Raw genomic sequence first — 27986 nt, 5'->3', positions numbered from 1 at the left:
GCGCCACCAGGGAAGCCCAGTGGCCAGTCTTTTTAATTTTTGCCATTCTAAAATAGGTGTGTAGTGGAATCTCATTGTGGTTTTAATTTGCATTTCCCTAATGTCCAGTAGTGTTGAATGTGCTTTCATGTGCTTATTTGCTATCTGTTTATTTTCTTTGTTGATGTGTCTGTTCAAAGCTTTTGCCTATTTTTTAAAATTTATTTATTTATTTTTAACATCTTTATTGGAGTATCATTGCTTTACAATGGTGTGTTCGTTTCTGCTTTATAACAAATTGAATCAGCTATACATATACATATATCTCCATACCATTTTTAAATTGGGTTTTTTGTTTTCTTATTATGTTTGGAGAATTCTTTATATACCCTAGATACAATTCCTTTGTTAGATAGATGATTGGCAGCTATTTTCTCCTAATTTGTGGATTGTCTTTTCATTCTCTTAACAGTGCCTTTTATTTTTTTGTTTTGTTTTGTTTTGTTCTGTTTGTGTTTTTTAACATCTTTATTGGAGTATAATTGCTTTACAATGGTGTGTTAGTTTCTGCTTTATAACAGAGTGAGTCAGTTATATATATACATATGTTCCCATATCTCTTCCCTCTTGCGTCACCCTCCCTCCCACCCTCCCTATCTCACCTCTCTAGGTGGTCACAAAGGACCGAGCTGATCTCCCTGTGCCACACGGCTGCTTCCCACTAGCTATCTATTTTATGTTTGGTAGTGTATATATGTCCATGCCACTCTCCCTTTGTCACAGCTTACCCTTCCCCCTCCCCATATCCTCAAGTCCATTCTCTAGTAGGCCTGTGTCTTTATTCCTGTCTTGCCCGTAGGTTCTTCATGACCCTTTTTTTCTTCTTCTTAGATTCCATATATATGTGTTAGCATACAGTATTTGTTTTTCTCTTTCTGACTTACTTTACTCTGTGTGACATCCACCTAGACTCTAGGCCCATCCACCTCACTACAGATAACTCAATTTCGTTTCTTTTTATGGCTGAGTAATATTCCATTGTATATATGTGCCACATCTTCTTTATCCATTCATCCGATGATGGACACGTAGGTTGCTTCCATCTCCTGGCTATAGTAAATAGAGCTGCAATGAACAGTTTGGTACATGACTCTTTTTGAATTATGGTTTTCTTAGGATGTATGCCCAGTAGTGGGATTGCTGGGTCGTCTGGTAGTTCTATTTGTAGTTTTTTAAGGAACCTCCATACTGTTTTCCATAGTGGCTGTATCAATTTACATTCCCACCAGCAGTGCAAGAGGGTTCCCTTTTCTCCACACCCTCTCCAGCATTTACTGTTTCTAGATTTTTTGATGACGGCCATTCGGACTGGTGTGAGATGGTATCTCATTGTAGTTTTGATTTTCATTTCTCTAATGATTAATGATGTTGAGCATTCTTTCATGTGTTTGTTGGCAATCTGTATATCTTCTTTGGAGAAATGTCTATTTACGTCTTCTGCCCATTTTTGGATTGGGTTGTTTGTTTTTTTGTTATTGAGCTGCATGAGCTGCTTGTAAATTTTAGAGATTAATCCTTTGTCAGTTGCTTCATTTGCAAATATTCTCTCCCATTCTCAAAGTCGTCTTTTCGTGTTGTTTACGGTTTCCTTTGCTGTGCAAAAGCTTTTAAGTTTCATTAGGTCCCATTTGTTTATTTTTTGTTTTTATTTCCATTTCTCTAGGAGGTGGGTCAAAAAGGATCTTGCTGTGATTTATGTCATAGAGTGTTCTGCCTATGTTTTCCTCTAAGAGTTTGTTTCTGGCCTTACATTTAGATCTTTAATCCATTTTGAGTTTATTTTTGTGTATGGTGTTAGGGGTCCAATTTTCCCAGCACCACTTATTGAAGAGGCTGTCCTTTCTCCACTGTATATTCCTGCCACCTTTATCAAAGATAAGGTGACCATATGTGCATGGGTTTATCTCTGGGCTTTCTATCCTGTTCCATTGATCTATCTTTCTGTTTTTGTGCCAGTACCATACTGTCTTGATTACTGTAGCTTTGTAGTATAGTCTGAAGTCAGGGAGCCTGATTCCTCCAGCTCCATTTTTCGTTCTCAAGATTGCTTTGGCTATTTGGGGTCTTTTGTGTTTCCATACAAATTGTGAAATTTTTTGTTCTAGTTCTGTGAAAAATGCCAGTGGTAGTTTGATAGGGATTGCATTGAATCTGTAGTTTGCTTTGGGTAGTAGAGTCATTTTCACAATGTTGATTCTTCCAATCCAAGAACATGGTATATCTCTCCATCTATTTGTATCATCTTTAATTTCTTTCATCCGTGTCTTATAATTTTCTGCATTCAGGTCTTTTGTCTCCTTAGGTAGGTTTATTCCTAGATATTTTATTCTTTTTATTGCAATGGTAAGTGGGAGTGTTTTCTTAATTTCATTTTCAGATTTTTCATCATTAATTTGTAGGAGTGCCAGAGATTTCTGTGCATTAATTTTGTATCTGGTACTTTACCAAATTCATTGATTAGCTCTAGTAGTTTTCTGGTAGCATCTTTGGGATTCTTTATGTATAGTATCATGTCATCTGCAAACAGTGACAGCTTTACTTCTTTTCCGATTTGGATTCCTTTTATTTCTTTTTCTTCTCTGATTGCTGTGGGTGGAACTTCCAAAACTATGTTGAATAAGAGTGGTGAGAGTGGGCAACCTTGGCTTGTTCCTGATCTTAGTGGAAATGGTTTCAGTTTTTCACCATTGAGGACGATGTTGGCTGTGGGTTTGTCATATATGACCTTTATTATGTTGAGGGAAGTTCCCTCTATGCCTACTTTCTGCAGGGTTTTTATCATAAATGGGTATTGAATTTTGTCAAAAGCTTTCTCTGCATCTATTGAGATGATCATGTAGTTTTTCTCCTTCAATTTGTTAATGTGGTGCATCACATTGATTGATTTGCATATATTGAAGAATCCTTGCATTCCTGGAATAAACCCCACTTGATTATGGTGTATGATTCTTTTAATGTGCTGTTGGATTCTGTTTGCTAGTATTTTGTTGAGGATTTTTGCATCTGTGTTCATCAGTGATATTGGCCTGTAGTTTTCTTTCTTTGTGATATCTTTGTCTGCTTTTGGTATCAGGGTGATGGTGGCCTCGTAGAATGAGTTTGGGAGTATTCCTCCCTCTGCTATATTTTGGAAGAGTTTGAGAAAGATAGGTGTTAGCTCTCCTCTAAATGTTTGATAGAATTCACCTGTGAAGCCAAGCCTTGGTAAATTTAAGAGAATTGCAATTGTATCAAGTATCTTTTCCGACCACAGTGCTATGAGACTAGATATCAATTACAGGAAAAGATCTGTAAAAATTACAAACACATGGAGGGTAAACAATACACTACTTGATAACGAAGTGATCACTGAAGAAATCAAAGAGGGAATCAAAAAATACCTAGAAGCAAATGACAATGGAGACACGATGATCCAAAACCTATGGGATACAGGAAAAGCAGTTCTAAGAGGGAAGTTTATAGCAATAGAATCCTACCTTAAGAAACAGGAAACAGGGCTTCCCTGGTGGCGCAGTGATTGAGAGTCCGCCTGCCGCTGCAGGGGACACGGGTTCGTACCCCGGTCTGGGAAGATCCCATTTGCCGCGGAGCGGCTGGGCCCATGAGCCATGGCTGCTGAGCCTGCGCGTCCGGAGCTCTGCGCGTCCGGAGCCTGTGCTCCACAACGGGAGAGGCCACAACAGTGAGAGGCCCGCGTACCGCAAAAAAAAAAAAAAGAAAAGAAACAGGAAACATCTCAAATAAACAACCTAACCTTGTACCGAAATCAATTAGAGAAAGAAGATCAAAAAACCTCCAGAGTTAGCAGAAGGAAAGAAATCATAAAGATCAGATCAGAAATAAATGAAAAAGAAATGAAGGAAATGATAGCAAAGATCAATAAAACTAAAAGCTGTTTCTTTGAGAAGATAAACAAGATTGATAAACCATTAGCCAGACTCATCAAGAAAAAAGGGAGAAGACTCAAATCAATAGAATTAGAAATGAAAAAGGAGCAGTAACAACTGACACTGCAGAAATACAAAAGATCATGAGAGATTACTACAAGCAACTCTATGCCAATAAAATGGACAACCTGGAAGAAATGGACAAATTCTTAGAAATGTACAACCTGCCAAGACTGAACCAGGAAGAAGTAGAAAATATGAACAGACCAGTCAGAAGCACTGAAGTTGAGACTGTGATTAAAAATCTTCCAACAAATAACAGTGCCTTTTAAAGAGCAGAAGTTTTAAATTCTGAAGTCCAATCTGTCAACTTTTTAAAAAAACGGGGTCAGGTTTTTGGTGTCATCTCAAAGAAATATTTGTCTAATCAAAGATCACAAAGATTTTCTCCTATGCTTTTTCTGGAACCTTTATAGTTTTAGGTTTTGTGTTTAAGTCTGTGATCCATTAGTTATTTGTTGTGTATGGTGTGAAACGTAGATTGAAGTTCCATTTTATTGCATATGGATACTCAGTTTTTTCCAGCACTAGTTTTTTTTTTAATATCTTTATTTGAGTATAATTGCTTTACATTGTTGTGTTAGTTTCTGCTGTATAACAAAGTGAATCAGCTATACGTATACATACATCCCCACATCCCCTCCCTCTTGAGCCTCCCTCCCACCCTGGCACTAGTTGTTGAAAAGACTACTCTTTTTCCACTGGACTGCCTTTTTGTACCTTTGCCAGAAATCAATCTTCTGTATATGTGTGGGTCTATTTCTGTACTCTCTGTCTTGTTGCATTGATCTGTTTGTCTTTTTGTGTCAACACGACAGTGTTTTGTTTATTGTAGCTTTATAGTAAGTCTCAAAGTCAAGTAAGGTTAGTCTTCCAACTTTGTTTTGCTTTTTCAAAATTGTTTGGACTATTCTTGATCCTTTTCATTACCATATGAATTTTATTTTTTTGGCTGCACTGTGCGTCTTGTAGGATCTTAGTTCCCTGATCAGGGATTGTACCCACGCCCTCAGCAGTGAAAGCATGGAGTCCTAACCATTGGACAACCAGGGAATTCCCTCTATATGAAATTTAAAAATCAAGTATCAGTTTTTACCAAAAAAAAAAAAAAAAAACCTTGCTAGGATTGTCATTGGGATTGTATTGAATCTATAGAGCAATTTGGGGACAGTTGACATCTCTGAGTCTTTCAACCTGTAAATGTGTTACGTCTTTCCATATATTTAGGTTTTCTTTCTTGAACCTCAGCAGTTTGCTAGTTTTCAGGATACATGTCTTTCACATCTTTTGTCAGATTTATCCTTAAGTATTTCATATTTTATGATGCTACTGTAAATGGTATTTTTAAAATTTCAATTTCCAGTTATTTATTACTAGTATATGAAAATAGACTTTTGTATATTGATATTACATTTTATAGCTTTATTAAACTCAGTTATTAGTTCTGGTAGCTTTTTGTAAGTTTCATAGGGTTTTTCTACACAGATGATCATGTGGTTTTACATGGTAATGAATAATTGTTTTTATTCTACCATTACATTATAGTTTAAAGTTTATGTTAATTCAATTTTTAGTTTTACAAATAGTTTTATTATAGAAAATTTTAAGCATATACAAAATTGAATAGTTTAATGAACCCCCATATACCTGACACTCAGCCTGAACAGATAGCAATGCATGGGCAACTTATTTTTCTTTTTTTTTAATTTTTATTGTTGATTTTATAGTTGATTTACAATGTTGTTGTTGATTTTATAGTTGATTTACAATGTTGCATTAGTTTCAGGTACACAGCCAAGTGAATCAGTTATACCTATACATATATCCACTCTTCTTCAGATTCTTTTCCATACAAGTCATTATAGAGTATTGAGTAGAGTTTGCATGGGCTATATTGTTTCCTCTGTTTTCATATCCATTTCCTCCTCCATCCCACACTGGATTCTTTTGAGGCAAATTGATACATCATATTATTTCATCTGTAACTGTTTCATTTTATATCTCATCTCTTAAAGTAGAACCACCACAATAACATTACATCCTTCCATACAATAGTAATTCCTTAATATTATCAGTATCCAGTCAGTGTTTAATTTCTCCTGTTATCCTATGAGTATTTTTTGTTTGTTTTTGTTTTGTTTGATGGAATTGAGGTATCTTTTAAATCTCTTAGGTATCTGTCAACTCTTAGATCTCTTTTAATCTGTAGTTTCCCCCATACTGTTTTTTTGTGTGTTTTTTTGCTTTGCTTTTATTTTCTCTGTGGAAGAAACCATGTTCTTCATTGTGACAGGATAATCCTGATTATATTCTCTCCACTGTATTTTTCTATGAATTGAGTTAGATTGGAGTATCAATTAGATTCAGTTTGTTTGTTGCTAAAGCTAAGTTATAGGAAGTACATAATATCTGGTTGAGTCTTTTTGTGATGTTGGCAGTCTTTGATAATTATTATTGGATCTGCTAATTTAAGAGGTTGTAAAATGGTGACATCATTCTATATTTCCTTCTTAATTTATTAGCTAAAATATATCAATGAAGAGAAACTTTCTGTCACTACTTGGGTACCTGGGTGCAATTTGCATAGAAATGGCAGAATAATTGCTTCTTTCCTTTTTATTGACCACATTGTAAAATAGTGAGATGGTTCTTTAGTATTCGTCAGAGCTGATCAAGGAGGGTTTAAAAAAAGATCATTTTGATCTCACAGATTTAATTATATATGATATATTAAACCATTACTTTATTTATCCTTATTTATGCTCAAATGAACTCATTTTGGCCAGTGAGAGCCTATTCAAGTTGGCCTGTTTGTGCTTTAGATACAACTCTGTTGACAGCCTCCTTGCTATCTGGTATGAGAAGATGTTACAGGCTCCTCTCATACTTTTCATGCCCCATATCTGGAATCAGCCACTTCTCCAAGAAACCCTTTAGTGTAAAATGATATTTAAGATAACAAACTGTGCACCACGGGTCAATTCAGTTCTTTAAAGATTTTTATTTATTTATTAATTTTTGGCTGCACTGCACGGCTTGTGGGATCTTAGTTCCCCAACCAGGGATTGAACCCAGGCCCTCAGCAGCAAAATCACGGAGTCTTAACCACTGGACTGCCAGGGAATTCCCAGTTCAGTTTAATTGAATAGCTGTGCGAAGGAAAACAACCTAATCATAAAATTCTTCCAAAATTTCATCGGTTTGAATTAACTGGGATTAGCAGCTGTGTTGATACAGCTTTATTTTCTAAAAACTTTAAGTACTTACAGATTCACAGGAGGTTGCAAAAATAGTACAGAGAGGTTCAATAATTTGTTCCTTTTTATTGTGGTATTCTGTAGTCTGTATATGGATGTACCAGTTTTTTTTTTTCATTTTAACATCTTTATTAGCGTATAATTGCTTTACAATGGTATGTTAGTTTCAGCTTCACAACAAAATGAATCAGTTATATATATACATATGTTCCCATATCTCTTCCCGCTTGCGCCTCCCTCCCTCCCACCCTCCCTATCCCACCCCTCCAGGTGGTCACAAAGCACCGAGCTGATCTCCCTGTGCTGTGTGGCTGCTTCCCACTAGCTATGTACCTTACGTTTGGTAGTGTATATACGTTTGGTAGTGTATATATGTCCATGCCTGTCTCTCGCTTTGTCACAGTTTACCCTTCCCCCTCCCCATATCCTCAAGTCCATTCTCTAGTAAGTCTGTGTCTTTATTCCTGTTTCACCCCTAGGTTCTTCATGACATTTTTTTTCTTAAATTCCATATATGTGTGTGAGCATACGGTATTTGTCTCTCTCTTTCTGACTTCACTCTGTATGACAGACTCTAGGTCTATCCACCTCATTACAAATAGCTCAATTTCATTTCTTTTTATGGCTGAGTAATATTCCATTGTATATATGTGCCACATCTTCTTTATCCATTCATCCGATGATGGGCACTTAGGTTGTTTCCATCTCCGGGCTATTGTAAATAGAGTTGCAATGAACATTTTGGTACATGATTCTTTTTGAATTATGGTTTTCTCAGGGTATATGCCTAGTAGTGGGATTGCTGGGTCATATGGTAGTTCTATTTGTAGTTTTTTAAGGAACCTCCATACTGTTCTCCACAGTGGCTGTATCAATTTACATTTCCACCAACAGTGTAAGAGGGTTCCCTTTTCTCCACACCCTCTCCAGCATTTATTGTTTCTAGATTTTTTGATGATGGCCATTCTGACTGGTGTGGTATTATTTTATTTATTGTGGTATTCCGTAGTCTGTATATGGATGGTACCAGTTTGTTAACATTCATTTATTGAGGGACATTTTGGCTGTTTCCAGTTTTGATTATTATAAATAAAGCTGCTATGAACATTTGTGTACAGGTTTGGTGTGGGCATAAGTTTTTATTTTTCTGGGATATATGCTCAGGAATGTGATTACTGGGTCATATGGTAAGTGGATGTTTAGTTTTTAAAGAAATTGCCAAATTATTTTCCAGAATGGTTGTCCCATTTTAAATTTCCAACAACTATATATGAGAAGTAGTCTTCATATCCTCACCAGCATTTGATATTGTCACTAAAAATTTTATTTTTAGCTGTTCTAATAGGTGTGTCATATGTCACAGTAGATTTAATTAACATTTCTCTATTGATTATGTTGAACATCGTTTTGTGTGTGTATGTGTGTGTGTGTGTGTGTGTGTGTCTATGCCATCCGTGTATCATCTTCTTTGAAATGAAATGTCTCTTCATGTCCTTCGCCTGTTTTCTAATTGGATTGTTTTCTTACTGTTGAATTTCAAGAGTTCTTTATGAATTCTGTAAACAAGTCCTTTGTCAGATAGGTGGTTTACAAATATCAATATTTTCTCCCAGTCTGTAGCATGTTTTTTCATCCTCTTAACAAGTCTGTCAGAGCTTTATCTCTTTTTTTTAGAAAGAATTTTACTTATCAAAGTTGTAAAGATTGTACAGAGAATTTCCATATACTGTTCACCCAATTTTCCTTAATGTATACATCTATCATAACTCTAGTATAATCACTAAAACTAAGAAATTAACATTGGCATAATATTCTTAACTAAAAACTGTAGACTATTTATTGGGTTGGCCAAAAAGTTCCTTTGGTTTTTAAGTGAAAATGAAAGACACATTTTTCATTTTCACCACGAACTTTATTGAACAACATATTTACCATTTTGTTCCACTACCTTCTACCATTTTTCAGGCAACTTCATGATTCCATCTTGCCAAAAGTTTTTATCTTACTGAGCAAAGAACTGTTCCAGGTGCCTTTTACAGTCTTCCAGGGAAGTGAAATTTTTTCATTAGAGAATTTTGTAAAGACCAAAATAAATGGAAATCTGAAGGTGCAATGTCTGGTGAATACGGTGGATGAATCAGAACTTCCCGCCAAACTGTAACACCTTTTGCCTGGTCATGAAAGACCATGACCAGATAATGCGGTCTTGCGTTATCCTGATGGAAGATTTTGTGTCTTCTGTTGACTAATTCTGGATGCTTTTCGTTGAGTGCTGCTTTCAGTTGGTCTAACTGGGAGCAGTACTTGTTGGAATTAATCGTTTGGTTTTCCGGAAGGAGCTCATAATAGAGAACCCCCTTGCAATCCCACCATATACACAGCATCACCTTCTTTGGATCAAGACCAGACTTTGGTGTGTTTGGTGGTGTTTCATTTCACTTGCCCCACGATCTCTTCTGTTCCACATTATTGTACAATATCCACTTTTCATCACCCATCACAAGTTGTTTTAAAAACGGAACGTTTTTGTTATGTTTAAGTAGAGATTCGCATGTGGAAATACAGTCAAGAAGGTTTTTTTCCGCTTAACTTACGGGGAACCCAAACATCAAAGTGATTAACATAACCAAGCTGGTGCAAATGATTTTCATCATTTGATTTGGATATTTTGAATATGTCGGCTATTTCCTGTGTGGTATAAAACATTGATTGGCAGCTGTCACAATTCAGTCTAACAAAATTGTTTCACATGAAGTTAAAGAGATAGGTGCTACTAAAGCAATCTTATGGGGAAACCGAACGAACTTTTTGGCCAACCCAGTTTTTTTTTTTTTATGTAATTACTTAAATTTCATTGCTTTTTCCACATTGCTTTTAGTTGTTAAGTCTCCTTAGTCTTCTTCAATCTGTGACAGTTCCTTCAATCTTTCCTTGCCTTTTATGCTTGACACTTTTGAAGAGTACAAATTAGGCATTTTATAGACTGTCCCTCAATTGAATTTGTCTGATGTTTTCTCAGGATTGCATTGAGATTATTCATTTTTGACACAAAACCACAGTGCATTATGTCAGGGGATACATGATGATGTGTATATGTCTTTTACAGGTGATGTTAACCTTGATCACTTGATTAAAGTTTTTCTGCTGTCTTTTCTCTTTGTAAATAAATTTGGAGGTGGGTGCTTTTAGACTATGCAAATATATTGTTTCTCCTTAAACTTTTGTCCCCTAATTTTATTTATTTATTTATTTTTAATAAATTTTATTTATTTATTTATTTATTTCTGGCTGCGTTGGGTCTTCGTTGGCTGTGCGCGGGCTTTCTCTGGTTGCGGCGAGCAGGGGCTACTCTTCACTGTGGTGCACAGGCTTCTCATTGCAGTGGCTTCTCTTGTTTCAGAGCTTGGGCTCTAGGCCCGTGGGCTTCAGTAGTTGTGGCATGCACACCTCAGTACTTGTTGCATGCAGGCTCAGTAGTTGTGGCGCACGGGCTTAGTTGCTCTGTGGCATGTCCAGGGATCTTCCTGGACCGGGGATTGAACCCTTGTCCCCTGCATTGGCAGGCAGATTCTTAAATACTGAGCCACCAGGGAAGTCCCTATCCCCTAATTTTAGCACTTAGTAGTGAATCTTGCCTTAACAGTTATTACCATAGCGTTTATTGGTGATTTTCTGTTTCCTTTATTCCTTCTACACTCATTATTTAAAATTATTCTGTAAGGGAGAGTTGTCCCTTTTATTAATTTATTCAATTATTGATTTATATCAGTTTGGGTATTTATTTTGTTCTTTGGTTTATAATCTAATACTGTTATTTATTTTGTTGGTCAAATTGTTCCATATTTGGCTTTGGAAGCTCTTTCAGGTTGGCTCCTGTGTCTTTTTTTTTTTTTTTTTTTTTTATCTTCCCGGACCAGGGCTCGAGCCCGTGTCCCCTGCATTGGCAGGTGGGTCCTTTTTTTTTTTTTTTTTTTTTTTTTTTTTTTGCGGTACGCCGGCCTCTCACTGTTGTGGCCTCTCCCGTTGCGGAGCACAGTCCCCGGATGCGCAGGCTCGGCGGCCATGGCCCACGGGCCCAGCCACTCCGCGGCATGTGGGATCTTCCTGGATTGGGGCACGAACCCGTGTCCCCTGCATCGGCAGGCGGACTCTCAACCACTGCTCCACCAGGGAAGCCCTCCTTTGTCTTTTTACATGCCTGACATGCCCTCTTCTTTTTTTTTTTCCTTTCCAGGTTCATTTTGTATTTTCTCTGCCTCAATCCTGGAAATACCCACTTTTCCGGGGAGCTTTGGCTCTCTTTAGTCTCCATATTTAGTTCTCTTTAGTCTCTGGCAATTAGAAACTAAGATCTGGATGCAAGGTGTGTGCGTTGCTACTGGGATGTTGCTATTTCTAGTCCCTCTTAGGAGACAGAACTGGGGTATGTGTGAATGCATACTGATCAGTGTATTTATACACAACTGTATTTCTGAATTTGTCTATCTGTATATATTAAACAGAAAAAACAAAACATGAGTTCATATTGATACTTCTTTTTTAATATATTGAGATTATATTATGGCTTTTCTTCCTTAGTTTATTATTATGTTGAAGTATATTGATTAGTTTTTGAATGTTGAACCAGATTTGAATTCCTAGGATATACACCATTTGATCATATATATTATTCTTTTTATATATTGCTGGATTTGATTTGTTAATATTTTATGAAGGATTTCTGCATCTATCAATGTTGGTCTGTAGGTTTGTTTTTGTTTTTGTAATGTCTTTGTTTTGATGTTAATAGTAATGCTGGGTTTGTAAAATGATTGGGAAGTGTTCCTTCTTTGTAGGATTTGATATTTCTTCCTTGAATATTTGGTAGAATTTGGCTTATAATTTGCTTTGTTAGAAGATTTTTAACTACATATTCAGTTTCTTTAGTAGGTATGTAAATATTCATGCTATCTATTTCTTCTTGAGTAACTTTTTTTTTCCAAATTTATTTATTTTGGGCTGTGTTGGGTCTTCGTTGCTGCGCGCAGGCTTTCTCTAGTTGTGGCCAGTGGAGGCTACTCTTCATTGCGGTGCACAGGCATCTCATTGCAGTGGCTTCCCTTGTTGCAGAGCACAGGCTCTAGGCACATGGGCTTCAGTAGTGTGGCACACGGGCTCAGTAGTTGTGGCTTGCGGACTGTAGAGCACAGGCTCAGTAGTTGTGGCATGGGCTTAGTTGCTCTGCAGCATGTGGGATCTTCCCGGGGCAGGGATTGAACCCTTGTCCCCTGCATTGGCGGGCGGATTCCTACCACTGTGCCACCAGGGAAGCGCCTTCCTGAGTAAATTTGATGGGTTCTCTCTTTTAAGGAATTAGTCCGTTTTATCTAAGTTGTTGAATTTATGGGCATAGAGTTGTTCATAGTAATCATTTTTTTTTAATCCTTTTCATATCTGTGAGGTCTGTAGTGGTGGCCCTTCTTTCATTTCTGATTTTGGTAATATGTATCTTTTCTTGCTCCCTTTCTTTTTGATCAGACCGACTAGAGGTTTATCAGTTTTATTTATTAAAAAAAAAACCTAGGGGCTTCCCTGTTGGCACAGTGGTTAAGAATCTGCCTGTCAATGCAGGGGACACGGACGGGTTCAAGCCCTGGTCTGGGAAGGGCTTGCTGCGGAGCACATGCCGCGGAGCAGCTAAGCCCTTGCGCCACAACTACTGAGCCTGCGCTCTAGAGCCCGCAAGCCACAACTACTGAGCCCACGTGCCACAACTGCTGAAGCCCGTGTGCCTAGAGCCCATGCTCCACAACAAGAGAAGCCACCGCAATGAGAAGCTCGCACACCGCAAGGCAGAGTAGCCCCTGCACCGCAACTAGAGAGCCCGTGCACAGCAGTGAAGACCCAACACAGCCAAGAATAAATAAATAAAATAAATTAAACAAAACAAAACAAAACAAAACCAGGAATTCCCTGGTGGTCCCATGGTTGGGACTCTGAACTTCCACTGTCCAGGGCCTGGGTTTGATCCCTGGTCAGGAAACTAAGATTCTGCAAGCTGCGCAGCGCAGCCAAAACAATAAAAAATAAAAAATTAAAAAACCCAAACAACTCTTGATTTTATTGAGTTGGTTTTCCATTTCATTGATTTCTGTGTCGTCTTCATTACTTCCTAATTTTCTGCTTGCTTTAGATTGGATTTGGTCTTCTTTTTCTAAGGTCAAAGCTCAGATTATGGATTCAACACCTTTCTTTTTTTCTTAATATAAACATTTAATGGTATAAATTTCCCTCTAAAGTTAAAACTTCATCCCACAGTTTAAGGCGTTTGTTCCTTTTGGGGGACAAAAGAGAAGGGTACTGATACAGTTCATGTCCCTCAACAAAAATTCCTGTTTCCCTTCCGCAGTTCACCATTAGGAAGACTTTCCTACAACTCTTGCAGTCTTTTCTGTGTGTGCTTGGTGGGATTCATGAAGATAAAAACGTCCAAAAAGTGTGAATTACCCTTATATTTTCACCATACGTGCCCCCCTGGGAAGGGTGATTCACTGTCTTTCACCAGTACACTCTCAGTCTCCACCAATTTACCAACCATGCTAGCTGAACTCTTCTTACTGATATCCTGATATGACTTCTTCCTGCATGTCAGTGTTCATGTCTTATCTCTCCGGGTGAAAACCTGTGTCTTCTTAGTTTTGGGGCCGGTTGATTACCCTCCAACTTCTGCATTCTGATGGGTTCAAAAAAATTGAGAATTTGTCATTTGGCTTTTTTGTTTTTGGAAGGTTGGAAGTGACCCTCTTTCTAGCTTTCTACATCCCCAAGCCTATAGCTTTATTTTAAAGTTCTTTTGCATTTTAGGTGATTAATAGTGTTTGTCCCTCAAGACAAAGTTAATTACCTCTTGCTCTTATGTTAGTACTTAGTACATACTTATATTACTGTATTTATCACACTGTAATTATTTGTAATACATTATTTGTATATTTGTCTTTACTATTAGTACACTCTAGGGAAGCAAGATCTGTATCCTCTGTATACCTGGTGCTTCTTTTTATTTATTTATTTATTTTTTTCTTTTTGCGGTACGTGGGCCTCTCACTGAGCACAGGCTCCGGATGCGCAGGCTCAGCGGCCATGGCTCACGTGACTAGCCGCTCCGCGGCATGTGGGATCCTCCCGGATCGGGGCACGAACCCGTGTCCCCTGCATCGGCAGGCGGACTCTCAACCACTGCACCACCAGGGAAGCCCCCTGGTGCTTCTTGATAAATGAAAGACATTTGATATATGCTTATTGAATAGAATTATACTAAGATTTTAATTTTCATTTTCATAGCACAGTCCTGGTATATTGTAAGATGCTGAGTAAATATTTGTTGATTAATTCATGAATAAAAGGGCTTATTTAAATGATATTTATAAATTGAGTTAATTTATGTTTGCCCACATTTCCAGATAGTTTTAAAAACTTGGTTCATTTTAAAAGTCTGATTTAATCATTCCTGCAGTTAAAAATCTTGCTGTGATTCAGATAGAAGATTGAGTTGCATGAATTAATCATTAGTTGTTCAACAGATATTAATGGGATTGAATTATTTTGTGCTCCTGGTAACTTTTTGGGCATTATTATTTATCTGAGAACTGCGGAGCAGTGGATAATAAATTACTACATTTTTTGGGTTTGTCTTTAAAATTCAAATTGGGCTAGTTGTCATTGAAAGAGTAAAATAATATTATCTTGGTAGTAGTTAGAACTAGATTAGCTTAAGAATAATTTTAGTCCTTATGTCGATTTTAAACAAACAAATAAGACTTTTTTTCAATCTAATTGCATCTTTTCCAGATCAAATTTTCGCCAGTAGCTAAAAAGTTATTTGTGGTAACTGCAGTGAGTGTTGTATCTGTAATTTTTCTGGCCCGTCACTTTAAAAGAAGGCGTGGAAAGAAGAAAGGAAAGATATTACCATGGGAACCAGAGCATCTCATACTTGAATACACTAAAAGAGCAGCATCAGACAAAGGTATGTAGAAAGAGCTGAATTAAGTCTGCAAAGGAAATTTTACATGTAAATCATTACTGGAGTGCAGTGATTTCAGTGTTTTAGTTTCCACAATTTCCTTGCTTAATATTTAACTCACAAGTAATACAGATTAATTTTAGAAAGATTAGAAAATACAGACAAGCAAACAGAAAAAATTAAAATCACTTGAAATTCTGCTACCCAGAAATAAATACTGCTAATACTTTGGTATATATCTATCCATTTATATTTGCACTTAAATATCATATTGAGACATAAAATTTTATATTATATACAAGTAAATAATTTATGCATTTTAAGTAAAATTCATACCTTTTGTAACCTGCCTTTAAAATATTTAACATTATATAAGAATATCTTTAAATGTCAATAAATATATCTCTGTGCTATCATTTTTAATATGTATTTAGTGTACAAATGTACTCTAATTATTTAACCAGTTCCCTGTTGTTCTCTTTAGGTTGTTTTTCTTGCTTTGCATATACTTGTCTGGTTTATTTCCTAAGTTTATAAAGTTCTAGAAGTAGAATTGCTGGCCTTTAAAGCATTTATAGTTTTTGTTAGAGATCTGATACATATTATCAAATTGTATCAATAGAAATAATTTCTTGAGCATGTGGATTTATTTTTGAATTTTAAATTATTTTAAATTTATTATTTGATTTATCATATGATTTTGTGATTTGTTGGCCCAACAAATAATTAATGAATGACTATTTTGTGCCAAGTGTAGTGAACATTACAACAATAATGATGCCTCTCACTTACTGATGTTTTATTAGACCTCGGGTGCAGTGCTACATGCTATATATTCACTGTGTTAATTTAACCTTTATAACAATCCTGTGAATTAGGACTATAATCCTATGTTGTTCTTCCCATTTTACACCTAAAGAAAATTGAGGTATGGAAAAGTTGAGTGACTTGCTCAAGTTCATATAACTAATAAGTGCAAGGATTTGAATTGAGGAGTATCTTAACTGCTGCATTAAGATAAACTAAGGCACAGTGTCTGCCCTAGATGAATGGGTAGATGGTTAGGGGAGACAGACGTATAAAAAGACTGATTACAGTATAATGTGATAAGGATAAAGTTTAGAGGTAATTCAGGAAAGAAGTGGTTATATTTTGTTAAATTTATAATCTGAAGGTTCATAGTTGCCAGTATTTTTATGCTGATTACAGTAGACCATTCAAATACCACCTTGAGTAATTGATGAATGTTTTAATCTTCATTTCAGAATCAGATTTTAGCAGTGTTAAAAACATATAGAGATATAGATTTTAATAATGGTATACATCTAATAATTTACACAATTGAGGGAAATGTGTTTTAAAATGAACCCTCTGAATGAATATATAAACTTTGAAATTTTACCTGAAATTTATCATTGGAGTTATTGATACTTTTAATATTAATATGTTTGTTTGGTAGGTTCAAGTTGTTCCAGTAGTAGACAGAATTTGACACTATCTTTAAGTTCTGCCAAAGACAAAGGATCTCAGTCTTATAATTATGCTAATGGAGGACTCTTCAGTAAATACTCAGGTTCTGCACAGAGTTTGGCCTCTGTAAGTAAAGAAAAAATTTTTATTAGTTTTTTCTTTTAACTATTTATATATCTATTATCTATTGGTTTAAATGTCATACAGTTATAAATAGCTCTTAGTATGGCAAGAAGCTTAAGAAATCTGGTTGATCCTGTTTTCTTCAGGCAGGTAAAATTTTCCTTTTGCTAAATATTCAGCCAGCTTGGTTCCAGGTTTGTTTGACTTAAGTGATGTGGTCCCATGGGGTCTTCTGAGGATGATGTTGGTATAGAAGTGTTGCTTCAAAGCTAGATGCTCTGCAGAAAGCTAGAAGATGCAGCAAACATGGTACTAGGTCACAAAAATCACTTGATGAACCTGCCAAGTGTGGAGTTCTTCACCTCTTTCTTGACAGCATTAATATAGTATTGATTGACAGGTGAAAAAATGAAGTTAATATTTGTTTAAATCTAATGTAGTTTTAAAAATTATTTTAAAAATTAGGTAGGATACACACTTCCTACTAAATAAAGAAGAGGCAAAAAGCAAACAGTGAAAAATGTGCTCCTGATCCTCTCAATTCCCCTCCTTAGAGACGGACACTGACAATTTCTTATGTGTATACTTCCAGGGAGAATATGCCTCTACCATCATGTATATTCATTAAAAGAAATAGTTTAAAAAATTAAAAAATACTTTATAGAATACCATAATCTGTTTCATACCTTGCTTCTGTATTTCGTTGGAATGTACAGCTGCCCCATTCTTAAATGCCTAAAAATATACCAAATTTTTAAAGACTATTCTGTGGTAGGAACATCTAGATCAAAGGCATGCAGACTCTCAATTCGTCTGTGAAACTGAGCTGGATAATGAAGTATATGCCCATTCTATAATCTGGGGTACCTCTGTGTTGAATTTTCTCAACTGAAAGTTGAAGCTGTTCTTGACTAGAGAAAAGTAGTTTATGGTAATAGTATAAGTAAGAAGTCTTTAGAATCACTTTACTATATGTGCCTTAGCTGACCTAGTCATTCCACTGCCAGGACTGTGAACCCAGATTTCTGCCTCTTAATGAGTGCCTCAGTGAGGGTCATGACAACAGGAGTGGAAGAGGAGGGAACAGGGTCCACAAAACTTGGTAACTGGATATGAGAGGTGTGGGAAGAGAGGTTAGAGAAGACTTCTTGTTATCTAGTTTGAGGAATTATGGAGATAAAAGTACTGTTAGTGAACGTGGGAGGAGGAAGAGTTTTTGTTGTGGGAAGATGCAGAGCTCTTTTTTGATATAGTCATTTTGAGATGCCAACAGAAGAGCCAAGTGGAGTCACCAAATAGGCAGGTGGAAGTGTGGGCTTAGATTTCTCAAAACAGGACAGAATTGAAGTTCAAGATTTGGGAGTCATTTGCATAGAGGTGACTGAAATGATTGGCTCAGCGGACCTTGCTAGAGAAGGGAAGATGACAGAGGCTTTTCGATTTTCGTTATTACATAGTAGAGAATCAGCATTGTAATAAGTTCTAAAAGGAAAATAAGCTAGCTACCTCAAATCAAAGTAGGTGTGGATAAAATTTATAAGTAAATACTTAATGACAGTAAACTATAAAAATAACTGCTTGCTTTTTGATGGAAATATCTGATTTATGTTCAAAATATTGTTCTAGTTGTATATTTTTGAGCAAACAAGGGTTCAGAATACTTAGGGCCTTATGACTCTTAAGTTTGACTGAATATAATCAGATTTATTTCTTCAGGTAGAAATTCCATGGGTTGTTATACCAGGATTAGGATTTACATAAATAATTTATAAATATAAAACATCGCAAAATACTATTACAAAAGAGATTTTGAAGTAACTTCTCTCCATTTTAATTTTAGGTCCAGAGTGTCAATTCTTGTCATAGCTGTGCTTGTGGCAATTCTAATTCCTGGGACAAAGCAGATGAAGATGATATTAAACTTGTTAATATTCCTGTGACCACTCCTGAGAACCTATACTTGATGGGTAGGAATAATCTAATGAAGTTTTAAGATACTGTACTCACATTTAATGTGAAACAGAAGAATGATGAATTGTTCTAAGGGAAGCAACTATAATTCTAAAATGTTCTCATCTGTTGACTCTAGTCTACATAACATAACATGTTGTGTTAGCTTCCTGAGGCTACTGTTAAAATTACCACAAACTTGGTGGCTTATAACAATAGAAATATATTCTTTCAGAGTTCTGGAGGCCTGAAGTCTGAAATCATTATCACTGGGCTGAAATCAAGGTGGCATTTGGGCCATGCTCGCTCTGGAGGCTTGGAAGAGAATTCATTCCGTGCCTCTTCCAGCTTCTGGTGGCTTCAGGCTTGTGGCCACATGACTCTAAATCTCTGCCTTCCTCTTCACTGTGTGTATCAAATCTCCCTCTGCCTCTCTTTTGTAAGAATGGTTGTGATTGGATCTAGAGCCCACCAGGTAATTTAGGATAATCTCCCCATGTTAAGATTCTTAATTTAATCACATCTGCAAAGACACTTTTTTCTTGTATGGTAACGTTTACAAGTTCCAGAGACTAGGGCCTGATATCTTTGGGTGGTTATTATTCAATCTATTACACTTACCTAACCTAATCTGTTGACTTTTATCTAATGAATCTATCAAAATCCACTTTATGTAGTCTTTTATCTAGATATCATTTGTATTCTTCCTATATCTAGAAAGGATTTTAGATGGAAAGAGGCCTGTGTTTACAGCTCAAACATGAGCATGTCTAGAAAGTCTCACTGGAGCCCAGAAAGAGAACCAGGGACCTTAACACCAAATCAGATTCAAGTGCATTTTCAAATCCATTCCCCTGTTCTTCTGTACTCTATTTCAGGCTATATTCCTTTTAAGGGAAATGCATACTAACTAAAAAACAAAACCAAAAAAATCTTGATGTGGCCTTGGCTAGTGAGTAGTAAGGGGATGGTGAGTTGGCAGAAGGACTGTGTGCCTGCACGCATTCCCACACTCTAGAATAGTTAAAGACTATATCATCTGTAAAGCAATTATACTCCAATAAAGATGTTAAAAAAAAAAAGACTGTATCATCCGCCGTGATGTCACAGTAGGTAATACTGCACGGAGGGAAAGATATAGGAGTAGTTCTTCTGCCACCTTTTCCAGGTCTTCTGAGAATTAAGCTCACTATGTTTCTAGCTTAACTATGCCTAGTAAACCTCCACTCAATACTTCTGTAGAAATATTGAGAGTTAGAATTGAAGAGAAATAGAGTAAAACTAGGGAAGCTGCAGGGAGTCTCAGTGTCATTGAATTAGGATTGGTAGGAAATATTGTTTCAATTCCCACCTATTGTTTCAGTTCCCACATTCACAGTGTTGATGACATAAAAAATATATTGGTAACATGTTTGAATTCCTGTTACAAAACTGCTGATATGTGACAGTTTGGGCCACATTCTGCAGTCAAGTGAGGCACAGTACTTCCTGAGAGGTAACTTTTATCTTTGGACAGCTCTGCTGTTAGATAATTCTTCCTTATATTTAGCCAAAATAATCAGGATAGAGAGTGGATGGAGTGAGAGGAGGATGAAGGAATTAGAATTGTATAGCTTGGAAAAAGGAAGTCTTTTAAGTGAGTAAAGTTTTTAGAAGGAAGATCCAGACAATGATTCTTTGCTACAGAAAATTAAACAATTTAAGGCCTACATTTCGTTTAAAGAACATCTTATTTGTTTAGAGTTGTAGGTTCTCCAGATAACTGAAGAAATGATTTTCAAGGACAGGTATTCTCTAGCTACCATCTTAAAAACATCTTCAGAATGACTTGGTCAGATTCTTAAGCAGCTTTTAAAGATCTTTTACTTTTATATGTCTAGAAAAATTGAGGTTTTGAAATATTTTGGTTTTGTTTGAAGTGCATAATTATTATTTTTTTGGGGGGGTATGTGGGCCTCTCACTGTTGTGGCCTGGAGTGCATAATTATTTTGGTAAGCCTTTTTTTTTTAAATTTGGAGAAAAAGAGGCACATATTCACCTATTTTCCCACAAAAGCTTTCTATAAGGAGGGATATGAAATTCCTACTCAGATTGTAAACCTTTATTGGTTCTTCTTGTATATTTTTAGCTCTGGCCCAGCACTTTATCCATCCAAATCAGCAAGTTGGTGTCAACGTGGTCTAAGACACCTTTTGGTGGAAAAAAAGATAGAAAGGACTTTATTCTGGACCTCTGTGCTGCTATCTTTCTTCTTAGCTTTACTCTCTCCTTCTGAGAACCTCTTGTAAACCTGATAGTTTCTTATCAACTAGTTTCTTCTATTTGCCCATCAGTTTTCTTTTTCATTTAGGGGGATATTTTGAAAGATAGTTATGTGACTATAAAAATTAGCCATTATTGTTAGGACTTTTGATGAATTCATGATATTTTTTTAGAAAAATTCCAAGCACCGTATAGCTTTGAGTTACATATTTTAAAAAGGGAAAACATATTAGTCATTTCTTATTGTTGGTTGACTACATCTGTAGACGTGGAATGTATTGGGATATTAAGATTCTGTTAAGAAATGATGTGAGCATAAATTTCATTCTTTAGTGCCAAAATTACAGTCACACTGTGCCATTGGTGCTAACTGTATGAAAAACACTTTAGATCGAAAATGATTTTGGTATTGATTTCACTTATTTAAAATTGTTCTGTCCTTGGGACTTCCCTGGTGGCGCAGTGGTTAAGAATCTGCCTGCCAATACAGGGGTCGTGGGTTCGATCCAACTACTGAGCCTGCGCTCTAGAGCCCACAAGCCACAACTACTGAAGCCAGCGCGCCTAAAGCCCGAGCTCTGCAGCAAGAGAAACCACTGCAATGAGAAGCCTGCGCACCACAACAAAGAGTAGTCCCTGCTTGATGCAACTAGAGAAAGCCCGCGTGCAGCAACAAAGATCCAATGCAACCAAATAAATTTAAAAACTTTTAAAAATTAATAAAATTGCTCTGTTCTTGGGAAATCGCAGGCAGTCCAGTGGTTAGGACTCAGCACTTTCACTGCGGGGGCCTGGGTTCAGTCCCTGGTTGGGGAACTAAGATCCTGCAAGCCATGTGGCATGGCCAGAAAAATAAAATAAAATAAAATGTTCTGTTCTCAATTTTTAGGTATGGAATTGTTTGAAGAGGCATTGCGTCGATGGGAACAAGCTCTAACCTTTCGAAATAGACAGGCTGAAGACGAAGCCTGTAGTTCCATTAAATTGGGTGCGGGAGATGCCATTGCAGAAGAAAGTGTAGATGTAAGGATGATTTATTTGGGAGTGGTCTTCATAATATTGGAAGAGTTGAACTACTTTTAATGTTGATTCAGTGTATTTGATTTCTGTGGCATTTAATAGAACTTTATTTTTTCTTCCTTGGGATTGTGTGGGGATATTTCTTACTGGGCTTTTCCTGTTTGGTTAGTTGTTAAACCCCAAATTTGCAATTTATCATTGTTTCCTGATTTTTCAAGAAAATAAAGAATTAAGCAGATATGATGTCTAAAGGAATTTTTACAAGTCTGTTTTGTGCTTTGGATTTAATTAAGTGCCATTATATACATAAAAATCACACAGAGTTAGAGCTAGACTCATCTAGGTTAGTTATTCTCAAATTTGAGCATGCATCAGAAGCCTCTGAAAGGCTTGCTGAAAAATAGATTTGGGGGTCCCACCTTTAGGGTTCCTAATTCATTTCTAATTTGCAATTCGAACAAGTTCCCACGTAATACTGATGCTGCTGGTTCAGGGACCTTACTTTGAGAACCTTACTTTGAGATCTAGTCCAACTCCTTAATTTTACAGATTACAAAATGGAGATGATTTTATCTGAGGCACAGCTAGAACCCAGGCCTCCTGACTTCTATCACAGTATTCTCTCCACCCAACAGTATTTTTTTATATCCCTCACTTTTCTGCCTTTCATTTAAAAGTGGAAAGTGTTTAGAATTTTAACATTAAAATCTAATATTTGCTGTGTCTACTTTTTCTCTCCTTATAGGATATTATTAGTACTGAATTTATCCATAAACTTGAAGCTCTGCTGCAAAGAGCATATCGTCTCCAAGAGGAGTTTGAAGCTACTCTAGGGGCATCTGATCCTAATTCCCTTGCTAATGATATGGGTAAGGTGGTTATTTTATATGGTTTTTATGAAATGTGTGATTTTATTCTTTTCTATTCTTGGAATCATTGGCTTAAGTATATTAATATGGTTACATACTTTTTAGAAAATAGCCAAGATAAAAAGAGTACTATCATATTTATTGTTTTTTTCTTTCAGTTTAACTTTTCAAGTGAATTTATTGACATAAATTCAAGTACTTAACATAGATAGGATTGTAACGTTATTTTAAAATTACATTCTAAGTGAAAGAATCCCAGTTAAAGTGTTAGAGGGAGGAAAAAAATAATAATATAAAAATGGGACAGAGACACACTACCTCAGAAACAGGCATGTAGCTCATGACTTACATTTAAAGTATTTTAAGTCCCTCTTATTTCTTGATGCAATTTCAGTTGCAGGCTACATTTTGATGTAAGTAGTCAATACATACGTCAATATATACCATTACCTTTGTTTCCTACTTTAAAGAAAAAAGAACTTTGAAAAGACTTCTTAAGTGACGTCTTCCAAGGAAAGAATGATTAAAATTGCTTCCGGGAGTTCCCTGGTGGCTTAGTGGTTAGGATCCTGGGCTTTCACTGTGATGGCCTGGGCTGGTTGGTGAACTGAGATCCTGGAAGCTGCCCAGCGTGGCCAAAAAAAAGCTTCCTTGACTTCAGTAAGTCATCCAAAGAATGAAATAAAATAAAATTACATTATATATTTTTTTGGTTAAAAGTAATTTAAATTTTTTTATTTGAGGAGGAATTTTGTTTTCTAATAAAGAAAAATTGTTAAGGCTTGTTAAGTTTTTCCACATTTATTTCTGAACATGAAGTACTGAAAGTGGCTGCATTTTGAGATGTTTACATATTTATATATTTTGAATTTAGGTAAAAGATTTCACTTGTATTAGAATTATGAATTTCTGTCTATATGTTACAGTGAGGGTTATGTGAAACCTCTGCATTAATTTCAGTCTTTGCTTTTTCATACTGTTACTGTCACCAAAAATTATTCACTAGACTTGAATGAATAGTTTTTTAAAAGTTTCTCTGCTTTTGGCATAGGTATAATATTTTGACATGGAGATTCAGGCCAGAAGAAAAGTAGACAGTATTCATGTCAACAAATAGAATTTGTCAAAGGTTTCTATTTGTATATTGTTTTACACAATTTCTTTTATAACTTATTAGAATGGCATTTATGATAGTAAGTAGGAAAAAGAACAGAGAGAAGCATTTTTGAAAATGAATTTTTACTGGAGTATAGTTGCTTTACAATGTTGTGTTTCTACTGTACAGCAAAAATGAATCGGCTATACATATATCCCCTCTGTTTTGGATTTCCTTCCCCTTTAGGTCACCCCAGTGCATTAAGTAGAGTTCCCTGTGCTATACAGTATGTTCTCATCATTTATCTATTTTATACATAGTATCAGTAGTGTATATGTGTCAATCCCAATCTAATTCCTCCCCCTTCCAGAAACATTTTTAAAAGAAGTCAAATGTAAAAATGGGAATGGAACAACTAGAAGAGATAGCAAAGTGGTTAAGTAGCAAGGAAAGCCACAGAGAAAAAAGAAGTAGGACAAAATTATAAATATAAGGACGGAAGAGGAAGAGGGCCTGAGACTTTCATTCTTTTATTCTAGGAATGGAGGCTTTGCACTCACTGTTCTAATCTGCTTGCAGTTTCTGTCTAGCCTCATGATAAGGATCATGTAGATGTGTAGTTCTTGTACTTGTTGGTCTTCTAGTATGCATCTCAGATTTCATTCTGTTTGGCATGCCCAAAGTTTCTTTTTTCTTTTTTCTACTGTCCATAGAATTTGGTGGAATCCATCTCTGATTTCTTCAGTTTATTAGGTAATAAAGGTTTTTTGGGTATTGCCCAGAGGGTCTGCTTTGGGTTCACATTGCATCTGGACAAGAAGACCCCTGGGAAAATGGCTTAATTTCTGGGGCCTTCAAGTTGTTTCTGAGGAAATTGTTGTTAATTTGGAACTCTAAATGGGTAGGATTTCTAGAGTGGGACTCATAATCAATCTACCATTTGGTTAGCTTAGGTTTGTAATAAGTTCCTGACCTCACCCATGTCTTAACCTGAGCTGTCAGTGACTACTAGGCTGGCTGGCTTTTCCCTGCAGCCTAGCAGTACCTTGGCCTGTTATTGCCCTGGAGATTCCAGTTGACATGAAGCTGTTGTATTTTGTTCCTTCTTGGAAATTATTTGGATGTTCTTCTATATCGCAAGTTTCCATTTTGGAACTTCTGGATTCAAAGAGCTGAATCTATGGCCAGGACTCTAGTAGGGAAGTAGTTCTGTTATATCTGTTATTTGATATTAATCCAAATTGCTTAGAAGTCAGTTAACTCTCCTCATTCTCTAACTCCAAATTCATTTTACACATTTAATGTATATTAATGAGAGGCAACTTAAAATTAGTAGTCATAAATAAAGAGAGGTTAACAAATGCCTTCAGAGGCTCAGGGGTGAATTTAAACCACGTATTGATCTGACTTCAGTGAATACTTTATTGTTTTGGAATTTGCTTTGTCTTATTTGATAAAATCAATTTTTTTTTTCTCCTAAGAATTTGATAGGTTTTCAAGGTTGGAAGATTTTTTAGCAGTCATCTAATTTATCTCCTTTCCCCCTGGACTTAATATTTGACAGCTACCATTGTTTGCATGTCACCATGTTTCAGGGCCTTTGCTAAGTAAGGCCCATAGTTTCTTCTCTGAGTCAGGCACAATTCTAAGTAAAAATTATGTCACTTAATCCTTACAACTTTTATGAGGTAAGTATAGTTATCCTCATTTTTCAGATGGGGAGAGAGGTACAGAGGTATTAAATTACTTCCCCAGAGTTACATAGCTATTAAGTGACAGAACTTAGATTTGGGCCCAGGCAGCTGCCTTTGGAGTCCATAAACCACCATGCTGTATTGCCTCATGTTCTTTGAATGGGAGGATTGACTGTGAACTCTTTGTGGCAAAGTTCCTTGTAAGAAATGTAAGAAATGTCTTGGAGCAGGTAGTCTGGAATCCCCACAGCTGCTGAAGTAAGGAACCTTATTTCTGGTGGTAGTATCATTTATTTAGTGTGGATCTTCCTTTCCTTTAAATTTTTTCTTCCTCCATATCTATCTGGGGATCTGCAATGAACTCATGCATCTTTCCTCCTCTCTCAGGCCCTCTAGGCAGTCTAGACAGACTTCACGCATTTTATTTTTTTTAATATTTATTTATTTGGCTGCGTCGGGTCTTAGTTGCAGCACGCGAGATCTTCGTTGCAGCACGTGGGATCTTTTGTTGCGGCGCATGGCCTTCAGAGTGCAGGATCAGTATCTGCGGCACATGGGCTCTCTAGTTGTGGCGTGTGGGCTCTAGAGTGCACAGGCTTAGTTGCCCCGTGGCATGTTTGATCTTAGTTCCCCGACCAGGGATCAAACCTGCATCCCCTGCATTGGAAGGCAGATTCTTAACCACTGGACCACCAGGGAAGTCCCTCACGCGTTTTATAGAAGGGAGTTATCAAGGTTTAATCCAGGAACTGAAGACATGAACTGCTGTATTTACCTGAGGGAATAGGGGGAGAGGGCCCAACTGTGCCAGCTGCATTCAGTGTAGCACTTTAATGAGTTACTCTGGTGGATTACCTTTTGGCCTATATCTGCATAATAGCTAAAAATACAAACTCAAGATTCAGACTAACTGGGTTCAAATTCTGTCTTCACCATTTATTAGCTGTATTATTATGTAACTTGTCTAAGCCTCAGCTTCTTCATCTGAAAAATGGGCATGTAGTACCTATTTAACAAAGTAATTATGAGAATTAAATTATATTAACAAATGAAAAGTCTAACAGGGTAACAATATTTATGAGGTTGGAGTTTGGAACTCTCTGAGGAAGACAATCATTTTTACCTCTAGGATATTAGACTGTGGTTTGATAGGACCTACCTGATCCTACCTTGGCCAATTTCAAGGTATTCTTTAAAATTTCTGGTCTGGTGATACGTTTTCCGTGTTTTCCAGTGAGGCAGTTATTTTCTTCCTGTCATTTTTTTTTTTTTTTTTTTGGCCACTCCATGTGGCTTGATTGAACCCACGCCCTTGGCAGTGAAAGTGCAGAGTCCTAACCACTGGGCAGCCAGGGAATTCCCTCTTCCTGTCATTTTTAATGGGCCTTTAGGAAGGAGAAGTAGATGCTTTTTTTTTTTTAATTTTATTTATTTATTTATTTATTTATTTATTTATTTCGCCTGTGCTGGGTCTTCATTGCGGCACACAGGCTTCTCTAATTGCAGTGCGAGGATTTCTCTAGTTGCAGCGTGCGGGCTCAGTAGTTGTGGTGCACGGGCTTAGTTGCGGTATGTGGGATCTTAGTTCCCCAACCAGGGGTCGAACCTGGGCCCCCCTGCATTGAGTTAAGAACGTGGAGTCTTAACCACTGGACCACCAGGGAAGTCTGGAGAAGTAGATGCTTGTGCTCTGTCATCTTGAACTAGAAATTCTGGACATTATAATTACAGAGCCTAAGGACTACATTAACTTGTAACATTGCTAATGTAGAGCTAATGGTTAACTAAAACTTTTAAGTTCTTTGTTGTTATTGTTAGATGTTATTATTAAGCCACATCTTCCTTCATTTGTTCCTGTGCAGTTGTGTTTTTGGACCCAAGGTTTATATGTTATGTTTATTATTCCTACTAAATTGTCATTTCTCAGTCATCATTCTGAATTAAGATAGTTTTAGATTTTGATTTGACATCCCTTTTAGCTTTCTATCACTTTCTAGTTTGTTCAGTTTGGTCTATTTGGTCATCAAAGCTCTCATTGAAACCATTAACAAAAAATGCTTAAAGGAAAACTTATTTCCCTCTGCTTACAATTTCTGACACCAAATGAGTGGATTTTCCACACCAAGCAATTCTCCGGTTCTCTTTGGACACCAACTGGGTATCCTGCAATTTAATTCAATTTGAGCACTAATCACCCAGAGTTAGCACAGATTCCACAGGTAAAGGGCTCATCTCACAAGGCTGCCCGCCCCCCCC

At 36.6% G+C, this 27986-nt stretch overlaps 1 protein-coding gene across 1 annotated transcript in view; it reads left to right on the top strand.

The window, feature by feature from the left end:
• MIGA1 (mitoguardin 1) overlaps positions 1 to 27986 on the top strand; it is an 87783-nt gene that overhangs the window by 12798 nt on the left and 46999 nt on the right. Inside the window, exons 3-7 of the mRNA XM_007458715.1 lie at positions 15071 to 15248; positions 16705 to 16841; positions 18679 to 18805; positions 21941 to 22074; positions 22817 to 22940. Coding sequence (XP_007458777.1) covers positions 15071 to 15248; positions 16705 to 16841; positions 18679 to 18805; positions 21941 to 22074; positions 22817 to 22940 — 700 coding nt within the window. The remainder of the gene's footprint in view (positions 1 to 15070; positions 15249 to 16704; positions 16842 to 18678; positions 18806 to 21940; positions 22075 to 22816; positions 22941 to 27986) is intronic.

The sequence above is a fragment of the Lipotes vexillifer genome, unplaced genomic scaffold, assembly GCF_000442215.2.
Source record: "Lipotes vexillifer unplaced genomic scaffold, Lipotes_vexillifer_v1.1 scaffold419, whole genome shotgun sequence".
Taxonomy (NCBI): Eukaryota; Metazoa; Chordata; class Mammalia; order Artiodactyla; family Lipotidae; genus Lipotes; species Lipotes vexillifer.
This window is presented reverse-complemented; position numbering and strand designations above follow the sequence as displayed.